The 10,778-nt window shown below is 36.1% G+C and overlaps 1 protein-coding gene across 1 annotated transcript; it reads left to right on the top strand.

The window, feature by feature from the left end:
* Positions 1-1,802: 1,802 nt before the first annotated feature.
* Positions 1,803-2,112, top strand: LOC126490671 (60S ribosomal protein L37-like). Its single transcript, XM_050125761.1, has one exon. It carries the CDS (start codon positions 1,803-1,805, stop codon positions 2,094-2,096), a length of 294 nt encoding a protein of 97 aa, XP_049981718.1. The 3' UTR covers positions 2,097-2,112.
* Positions 2,113-10,778: the final 8,666 nt, after the last annotated feature.

The following is a 10,778-nucleotide window of genomic DNA, read 5'->3' as shown; positions in this document are numbered from 1 at the left end:
GAGGAAGAATGTCAATCACACTAGGTACAACAAGGCCTCCATCCATGTGGAGTATAATTTATCTGTGATTTGATACTTTTCAGAACTAACAACACTTCTGAAGATCAGCATTTCCTTAAACATCCATAAGCAGTATGTACCCTTGCACATACCCCATCTTCCAGTTGTCAATGGAGACAAAATAGAACCTAGGGTTTTAGATCTCTTTCAATAGTTACAAAGGCAACAGATTCAGTAACTTTTTCTATCAGACTTGTGCCTAATGAATTAAATGAAAATGCTTAAATGACATTCAAAGTTTATTACAATACCCCCATTATCTAGCTCTTAATAATAATAAATAAGCCACTTATCATGAGAATAATTAGCACTTTAAGCTGAGTGAAAAAATGAATGTTAGTATTGAAATAACAAATATGTCAGAATTTCCAGGCTCAAATTTTAAAGCAGTCAAAAAGAGCAGTTAAGAAAACAGTTTGAAGAAGCTTTTTAAGAAATGAAAGTTTTCACAAAACAATGGATTTCTAAAATGGAAATTGTGTAAATGAAATAAAACATAATAACACAAGAAAATACTCAATAGATAGAATAATGTAAGAACAAAAGAAAGAATAAGTAAAGTCATCTGTTGAAAATGAATGTGAATATTCTGAACAACTTATCAGCAAGAGCAAACTCAACAGAACAAAGGTCAAACTCTCAGGCAAAGGAACAAGGGAATATGTACAAAATATCTCACATTTGTGCTGCCATCACTCACAATAGGTGAAATGGGATGGGGTTGAACAACACTCAAAGATATTACAGAAGGAAACCTGAGAGTCAAGAAAAAGCAAAGAAAATAACAAGAGAGTCAACAAATTCCAAATATAAATCCACAGGAATAAATAACAGTATAATAGTAACACAACACTCATAGTTATGAAAACTGAAGACAAAGAAAAACAATCTTGATAACAACAACTAGAAGAAAACATTATTTACAGGGGAAATGCACACACACATACACGCACACACACAACTCTTAATTTGATAACAAAGGTATCAACAGAAAAGAATAGAAAATATTTCTTTAAAAGACATAGAGTCAAAAACAAAAAAAAAAGCATCTTCAACAAATGTTGCTGGCATAACTGGATGTGGACATATAGAAGAATTAAAATATATACATATATGTCCCTATGCACAAAACTCAAGTCCAAGTAGATGAACATAACACCAGCCAGACTGAGCCCCACAAAAGAGAAAGTGGGAAGTACCCTTGAATGCATTGCACCAGAGACTACTTCCTAAATATAACACTAGTAGCATAGACTCTGAAAAAAACAATCAATAAATGGGACCACTTCAAACACAGAAGCCTCTGTAAGACTAAGGATACAGTCAATAAGACAAAATGGCAGTCTATAGAATGGGAAAAGACCTACACCAACCCACATAAAAATGACTGTGAGATACCATCTTACATCTATTAGAATGGGTAAGAACAAAATCACTAATGACAGCTTATGCTGGAGAGAATGTGGAGTAAGGAGAACATTTCTCCATTACTGGTGGGAGTACAAACTTATACAGCCACTTTGAAAATAAGTATGGTGGTTTCTCAGGAAATTGTGAATCTATCTACTTTAGGCACCATCAATACCACACTTGGACATATACCCGAAAGATGCACACTCATACTACAACAACATTGTTCAATTATGTCCATAGCAGCATTACTCATAATAGTCAGAACCTGGAAACAACCTAGATATCCCTCAACTGAGGAATGGGTAAAGAAAATGCGGCACAGAAGCAAGATGACGAAAGGAACGTCGTCCTTCGGAAAGCGTCGCAACAAGACGCACACGTTGTGCCGCCGCTGTGGTTCTAAGGCCTACTACCTTCAGAAGTCTACCTGTGGCAAATGCGGCTACCCTGCCAAGCGCAAGAGAAAGTATAACTGGAGTGTCAAGGCTAAGAGACGAAATACTACCGGGACTGGGCGGATGAGGCACCTAAAAATTGTCTACCGAAGATTCAGGCATGGATTCCGTGAAGGGACAACCCCTAAACCCAAGAGGGCAGCTGTTGCAGCATCCAGTTCATCTTGAGGATTTCGATCTGTCANAAAAAAAAAAAAAAAAAGCGGCACATTTACACAATGGAGTACTACATAGTGGTAAAAAATAAGGACATCTTGAAATTTGCATGCAAATGGGTGGAACTAGAAAAAAAAAAAAACATCCTGTGTGAGGTAACCCAGAAAGACAGCCATGGTATGCATTCAAGCATAAGTGGATATTAAATGTAAAGCAAAGGATAACCAAGCTACAATCCACAACCCCAGAGAATCTAGGTAAAAAGTGAGACCCTAAGAAGACACACATGGAGGGCCCCAGGAAGGAAAATATCTGCCATCTCCGGGACAGAGGTAGAAGGGAGGGGGTGAGGGATGGGAGCATGAGTGATCAAGAAGATCAAGTATGGGAAGCACAGACGGGGAGAGCAATGAAAGAGATATCTTGATAGAATGAGCCATTATGGGGTTGGGGAGAAATCTCCTGTTAGAGAAATTCTCAGAAATCCACAAGGATGGCCCCAGCTAACACTCCTAGCAATAGTGAGGAGCATGTCTGAAAGGTCCTTCCCCTTTAATCAGATTAGTGACTATCATAATTGTCATAATAGTACCTACATCCAGTAATTGATGGAAACAGATGTAGTGACCCATAGCCAAGCACCGGACTGACCTTCTGGAGTTCAGTTAAAGAGAGCGAGGAAGGATCATATGAGCAAAGGGTCAAGAACAGGATGTGGGAAACTACAGACAGTCGACCTTAGCTAGCAGGAGCTCACAAACTAAGGGTTAACAGCTGGGGAAACTGCATGGGACCAAACTAGATCTTCTGAATGTGGGTGACAGTTATGTGGCTTGATCTGTTGGGGGTGACTATCAGTGGAACCAGGACTTATCCCAGGTGCACAACCTGGGCATTTGGAGCCCATTTCCTATGGTGGGATACCTTGTTCAGCCTGGATGTGGTGGAAAGGGGTTTGGTCCTAGCTCAAGTTGTAATGCAAGGCATTGTTGGCTCCTGAAAGAAGGCCTCACTCCTACCCTTTCTGAGAAATGGATGGGAGAAGGAAGAGGTTAAGTGAGGGGGAAAGAGAAAGGAAGGGAGGGGATGCTGGGGTTGGTTTATAAAATGAAAAGTATTAATAAAAATATGGAAAAAAGAAATAGAAAAAAATATGTTACAAGCTGAAGGGAAGACCCAGTGAAAGTATTACTCAGTAATGATGAGGAAATCAAAGGATTTTATGCTAAAGAAAACTAATAAAGCCATGCTAAGAAATGACTATGGTATTTTCTAAAACCATCATAGTAGCTATATAAGGAAAACTTTGAAGTCTCAGAAAAGAAAAAGAGCAAAACCTGCAAGTAATTACAATAGAGGACCCGTTTCTATTGGAATGTTCTTTATTGGGTGATTTCTTTAAAACTTTCCACACTGTTAAATGTGTTTAGATTTGGATATTCTCATTCTAAATGGGGAAAGTAACAATACATAAATTAAGCTAGTTTATATGATTCTTTTATTTGGAAAAGCATGTCAACAATAGGCTACAAGATAAATATCAATAAAGATATACAGATACATATAGGGAAATATACATATATATCTTATATGTCCTACAGCTAATACTTAAAATATTGTACAAAAAATAAGTAAAGATAAATCAAAGTGTCAGAAGATCTTCACCTGTACTGCAGGAGTGACTGTCTTCACATAGCACTTATATGGAGATAATTTTGGTACAATATAGGACCAGAGGCAGAAACTGGAGGGTAGACAGGTCACAAGGATATGTTTGAATGGGTAGGATTTATACTTTTATATAACAGATCAAGGAAATTATTTGTCCTTTTGTCTCTTTTATTCCATGTGAAGGCACAGGACTCATCACCTTTAAAAGAAGCAGGAAAAAGCATCTTTTGGAAGCAGAAAGTGAGCCAGCAAACATCAATCTGCCAGAACTTTAATCTTATTTGGTCTTATAATCTGTTTTGCAGTTTATAGATTATTTCATATGAAGTGACTCTCTTTATTTCGTCTATGGAAAGCAGTAGCATTAACCAACTACCTAGATCTACTTTGTACCCCAGGGCAGCTTCAAACTAGAGATTTTTACCTTGTCCCGGCCTACTGAGTGCTGAGATTACAAGGCTGTAGCAACACATTTTGCTCACATAGTAGTTTTGTGTTACCACCAGTAATAGACTAAGTTGGTATCCAAACTTAACAGTGTCTCTACATAGTTATATAAGTGGTGACAATTCTGTACACGATAACGGAGAAAGGAAACACATTATAGAAAGGAAGAAAGAAAAATCTTGCTGGCCATGACCCGGATATTAAGCGTGTGATTCTGCTGAGAACTCATGTTGGAGGGGAAAAGCAGAGAGAAAGCTGAGAGAAGGATGAAGACTTCATAATGATTCATGAAATAAGCAAGTACATATGTTATCAGAAAGACAGTCATTCTAATGAGGTCTCAGACCCAAATGAGCAACACCAATCTGGAAACTGGAGGGATTTGCTCTGGTGACAGGTGGCTGAATCCAGTCACTACTTATCTGAAGGTCCATCTATTAATATTAGAGCTTTGAGGATTATGTTTCTCTGTGAATTCTGGGTCAATGCAAACTTTTAAAGCTCAACACTCAAGCTTTGGACACTGAAGTTCTCTGGGGAGTCTACTCTTTCCACATTATCCAGGGCAGTTGGTCTTTCTTTGGACCGCCATCTCCCCAAAAATATCACAGAAGATGTCTTATTAAGTATTAAAGCTTGGGTTTAGCTTAGCTTTGTTCACAACTAGTTCCTAAAATTTAACCTGTTCATATTAATCTACATTCTGCCACATGGCTCGTTACCTCTCCTCAGCAATGTATATTCTACTTTCTCTGAGTCTCACTGGAAATCCCCCTATTATTCCTCTGAGTTTCTTTTTCTTCCTAGCAGTCCCATCTATCCTGTCCTGCCTAGCTATTGGCCATTTATCTCTTTATCAAACCAATCAGAAGATGTCTTAGGCAAGTGAGGTAAAATACAGACATACCTTCACACAGTGTGATCAAATATCCACCAACAGTCCTGCATAAAATCTGAAGATTTACCATCATAGTATGTCAATAAAGGATAGACTTCACATATCCTTTATTGTGAAGGCATGTTTATACATATATGTATAAAACAACAATTAATGAAATTAGAGGTCATCAATTTTAAAGAAGACTAAGTGGGTATATGGGAAGACTTGAAGGGAGTAAGGGAAGGGGGGTGTGATATAACTATAATATCCAAAGATAATAGAAATGCTTTCTAAAATTGTTTTATTTGCAAATGATATAACTGACTATGTAGAAATTAAAAAAAATTTCTACAAAATAAACTCCTAAAACTTATTTTGTATCAAGATGCAAGAAACGTATTTAAAAGCACAAACTATTTCCATCACCAATTAAATCATTTATACTGAAGTCAAACATTCAAAACCATGTACAATAGCTCAAAAAGAAATTAACTGCATAACTGTAAGTCTAGATAAAATTGTATAGAACATATTTACTGAAAAGTAAAGGTACTTAAGAAAGTAAATGAAATCAAAACTCATGCTCCGTTGTATTCATGGCTGGAATTATTCAATATATCTATGCCAATTTGCACTGAATTGCCTTATGAATTCTATGCATTCAGTATACATATATGAACAACAGATATTTATAAATGTAGAAAGGAATACACCAAACTTCCTATGGAAAGCAAAAAAGCTAATTCAACTGTCAATATGAAGATTAAGTGGAAAGAATCAGTGCACTCAATTTCAAGACCTGTTATTAACAATAACAATGGAGGTATGTGACACTGGCGGATATTGCCTAATGATTCTTTCAGCAGATCAATAACTCAGAGCATAGCATCTTAGCTGGCTTGATGTAAGTAAAAGTCAACTGAGGAAAGACACAAAGTGAGCATCAGTACGCTTCCATGATAAAGAGGTAAACAAATATGTTTTAAAATCTTTATAAAATTATTTTGAAATGAATTATTAACCTATATAAAATGCAAAATAGTTATATGAGGTTTAAACTAAAAGTAGAGGAAGCATCATGAGAGACAGAACTCGGTAGAGAGTTCATTACAAAGACACCTAAGACATATCGAACATAACTTACAAGACCATAACTTAATAAATTAATTTTATTTTGTAAAAGGCCCATAAGAGAAAGAGAATGGAATATTCTCAGAGCATAACAAATAGGAACGGGACATTCCTTTTCGGTGAGCCAGGAACAGGACAGAAGATGCTCTTCTGTGGAGAAATCTCTAGAAACAGCCTTAGGTTGTCAGTTACCACACTGTAAGATAAATTCCCACCTCAGTGAATCAGTTTCTTCTTTAGAACAGTTTGAAGTGAAATGATAAATATATGCTTCAGAAAACAAAAAGATACAATGAAAAAAAAGTTCAAGAAGTGATACAGGGGTTTGTGACACTTTTGTGTCATTTTCTTCTTGGTCTGTTCACCAGTCACACAATAATTGGTCTTTGAATGGGAAATTTAATGTGCTTGGGGCACCTATGAAGTCCAATGAAACAGAGTCCTCTTATTTAATGCCTGGGTCATAAAATTCATTCTTGCTTTGTCGAGTTCAAGTGTTCCTGGTATTATCTAGATAATTCTTATTACTGTCAATGCTAATATCAATTTTTATGTGCATGTGCTTCAGTAAGAGACATGTACACTATATTTAATGGCAAGAAGTTTCGAGAACTATTTTCGTCTTCTTTAGAAATTTCTTTGTGGTCTGTTAGCAGGTAGTTTTGTGGGAGTGACTCTGTAAATTTGACTCTGAGTGAATGTTATCGCTCTAAGGCCATTTGGTGTGGGGGAATGGAGCAAGATCATTCCATTGCCTGCACAAGAGAAGTTACACTACTGACGTATTTTGGGAATGAATCCTATCTTGAAGGAAGAATTATGATCTGACAAGGTTTTTACAGATATGACAGTGACGTTTCCTAAAGACAAGTATTTCCACTGCTCTGTAAAATGGATTATTCCATTTTACCTACATCAAGAAATTTAAACTTTTTCTAAATGTTTTCTAAACATTTGTATTTTAGTTTTGCGATTACAGTATTATCACATTTCTATCTTCCCTTTCCTCCCTCCAAACTCTACTGCAAACCCCTCCCCACTCTCCTTCAAGTAAATTCATGGTCTCTTTTTTAACTATTGAAGCTTTTATAATTGAACTTTTAGAGGAGGAAAATAAAAAAATAAAAATAAAATAAAAAATAAAAAATAAAAAAAGTTAGGTTTGAATTAAGTATCATAATTAAGAATAAAAAGTGTTATTTTCATAATATCCACACCTCTGCCGTTCACTTAATAATAGAGATATTTATGTCATACTTATAAATGAGAAATTAAGCAATTTGCTTCATTTTTGGTATTTGGCACTTCAGATATATTTAAAATTCAGCAAAAAGGTATGGACAAACCAGAAGTCTAGCCTACATCTTCCTCAGCATCTGGGGTTCACTTCTGTAAATTCCTTTTTCAAAGGCTATTTTAGAACTGATGCCGGTGAGTAGCCGACTATGGGACTAAAAGTGTGGACTAAAAGGAGAAAATTAATCTTGAAAGTTGGTGTGAATAGCTAAATGTGGGGCTGAGGGAGAGCATGAAAAGCAGAAAATTAAACTGAAGCTTTAGGACAATTATGTTCAGCAAGGGAAAAGGAGGGGACTTTCACACTGGCTGGCACATGCACTTGAACATCTGCCAAAGCTAGCACAAAGAGGAGCTGACAAGGAAAAGATGCTCCTAGGCAACAAAGATAACTCAGAAACAGAATTAGACTGGAGGACCAGGAAGACTGTGGCTTCCCTTTACATAAAGCAGTGAGGAAGAGAAAGTAAAGATTTTATTTCAGTGCATAAAACATTGTTGAGGGTGGAGGGTGAAGAGACATGCTCTGCTATTCAGAGTCTTTGTTGTTCTTGCAGAAGATCCATGTTTGGTTCCTGGAACCAATGGCCAGCAGCTCACAACCACCTGTAACTCCAGCTCCAAAAGTTATGAGGCCCTCTTCTGGATCCCATGTGAACCCAGACATGTGTGCATGATCCCCACACAAGCATGCATATATACACATAATTATAAATAAATTTATATGGATTAATAAACCTGTTCCTGATAGTCAGGTATCACATAGGCCTTTTTGCTTAGGCTGACCATAATTCCTGAGAAACATAAAGAAAATTATCAGACTTTCAATACTTGGGAGCCTCTTGAAGGGGAAAGTAAGAGTAAGGACCTCTGTCCTGTGTTTTCATATTTCATCACACAGTGCCTAACACACTGAGAAAACAGAGTGACTAATAGGCAGAGGACACCTTCTGATTTGTTTTTTCTATCCTTTTCAGATACAGTACTCACAGTAGCAAGTGAAATGAGTGATGACAGCTGAGATTTGCTTATGTAAATAATAATTCCCAGTACTCTAAAGCATTCCAACTGATATAATCATCCTATTTCTGAAAGAAAAAAAAAACATTAGTGTATTTAAAACAATTTATATAAAGAAAAAAATATGTCTGTGTAACTTATTTATGATGAGTCAAGTCACATGTTCATTGCTTTTCATTGAGTTCCCTAGCCTAAAAAGAGAAACTCTATCTCAGTGAGGTTTCCATACATGTTTTGGGGATAATCAACATTATCTGAGAATTAAAGCTGCTTTGCTTCTGTTTAACCTTATTTTGTTACATTGTGAAGTGTGTGTTCATGGTCATGTCACAGCACACATGTAGACAGAACTTGCAGTAGTGGAGACTCTAGGGCCTGGAGACAGAACTCGGGTTGTCAGGCTTAGCAGCAAGCACCTTTAAGCAACAATCCATCTCATCAGCCCATCCCTCTCATTTCTCTTGCTCAAGTTTACATTTAAGCAAACAAACAAACAAACAAACAAAAAAGGCCCTTAAAAACACAATTTCCCATTCATGCATTTCATTTATTCACATTTAATATTTTTAAAAGAATATCGATCTTGTACTAAATATTTAAATAGAGACTGGTAAAAGCAAGACTATAAATCAAAAATCACTGATCTTGGAAGATTCAGTACTTGAGAGAAATAGTTAGCAAGTGCTGTAAGATGGTGACGCTATCTTCATGCCAAGCACATACACACCAATATGCCTTCATTCCTTTAATCACTATTGTAAAAAATTATTATGAGATATCTACTATTAATGGACATACTTTTCAAATAAGAGATTTAAAGGAAAAAGAATGTAAAAAATGTACAAAATATAAGCATGTTGCAAAATGTGGCATGTTTTCACGCTTCCAGAAACCAATATATATGCCCCATGGAACTGCATATAGCTCCAGAAATATTTACTATGAGATTTGCTTAAGAATTCCACATAGGCACAGATTGCCAGCTCCCTTTTATTTTCTTTTTCATTTTTTTTTTCTTTTGTGGTGTTAGACTTATGTGGAAGCTTCCTTACCCAAACAGCATGCTTGTCATAGGTTTCCTGATGATCTAATGGAGTCTTGGTGCCATTTTTTTAAAATTTAACTTACTTAAGGAATAGATCATCACAGCATACAAATGAGTCAAGAGGATGAAATCATGGAATGAATTTATAATGTATCCCATAAATTGAACCTAGTGAGATAATATAAAGTTGGTTGGTGGGGTTGAAAGCATATTTGGAAATATTAAGTGGTATGTGAGCAAAAGGAATTTTGGGAGAGAAGGAAGCAAGTGAAGGGGATATAGAGCTTAAGAGCATGGTACCAGAACACTCTCACAGTCTTCTAAAGTGAACAGCAGACAACCGTTAATGTTGTAGCATACACAGAAGAAATGAGAAAACAAAACTTTGCTTAAAAAGTCAGGGATGTAGTAGGTGGCCTGAAGGCACCAAGGAAACTAACTGCTACACCTTAGCAATTTGGTGAGCTCAGCATTCCCCATACCTCACCAGGTCTGAGTACTGTTCTCTGATTGGTCCTGCTTTTCACCTTATTTGCATTTCCACATTTAGTCACCCAGGGTTCAGTTGAGCCTACACAGAACAGGCTGGCACCCTATGAACTTGAACTTCAGTACACAAATTTTATAAAGACTCAGAGCATGTTCTAAAGGAGCTTGCCCTGGGTGGGTTCTAAAGTCTTTGGGAGCCTTGATCCTCAAACTACTTTGAGAAGTCAAGATTTTGGCCAACTCCCCATCTCATATGGTACTGCACTTTAAATTGTTTCAACATGTTTAAGATTGTTAATACAAAAATGACAATGCACTTGCACACTTTGCTGTCTGTCTACTCTGTTCAAGCACACCATCTGGTCCCCACACAAGGTTTTAAGATATATTAGTCATAAAAATCAAATGATGTTAAATTCTTGTAATTAACTCAAGAGGAAAATAATAGGCATAAAATGTTTTTGAAAAGAAAATCCTGTTGATTAAAGAGTGTTATATATTACTCTACATTATAGTTTTAATATTAGCAAGTATATTTATCTGTTTTGTTACTTGCATTTATCATATGAAGTTTATTTTATAAAATTTAACAATATATGAAAGTCTTTGAAAAATGATTAATAAAATAAATATACAGAAATTCACACTTAAAAACACAATAATAATGTTTTGGCCAACTAAAGCTTACTAAATTTATGAAGTATAATTTTTATAG

Source organism: Alexandromys fortis, unplaced genomic scaffold, assembly GCF_014885135.2.
Source record: "Alexandromys fortis isolate MF-2015 unplaced genomic scaffold, M_Fortis_MF-2015_v1.1 scaffold_184, whole genome shotgun sequence".
In the NCBI taxonomy this organism is placed as follows: Eukaryota; Metazoa; Chordata; class Mammalia; order Rodentia; family Cricetidae; genus Alexandromys; species Alexandromys fortis.
Note: the sequence above shows the minus strand (reverse complement) of the source record. Positions and strands in the feature narration are given on the sequence as shown.

Bases quoted from the DNA above. Each gene is read 5' to 3' on its own strand.
- LOC126490671 (XM_050125761.1), top strand. From the start codon at position 1,803: ATGACGAAAGGAACGTCGTCCTTCGGAAAGCGTCGCAACAAGACGCAC.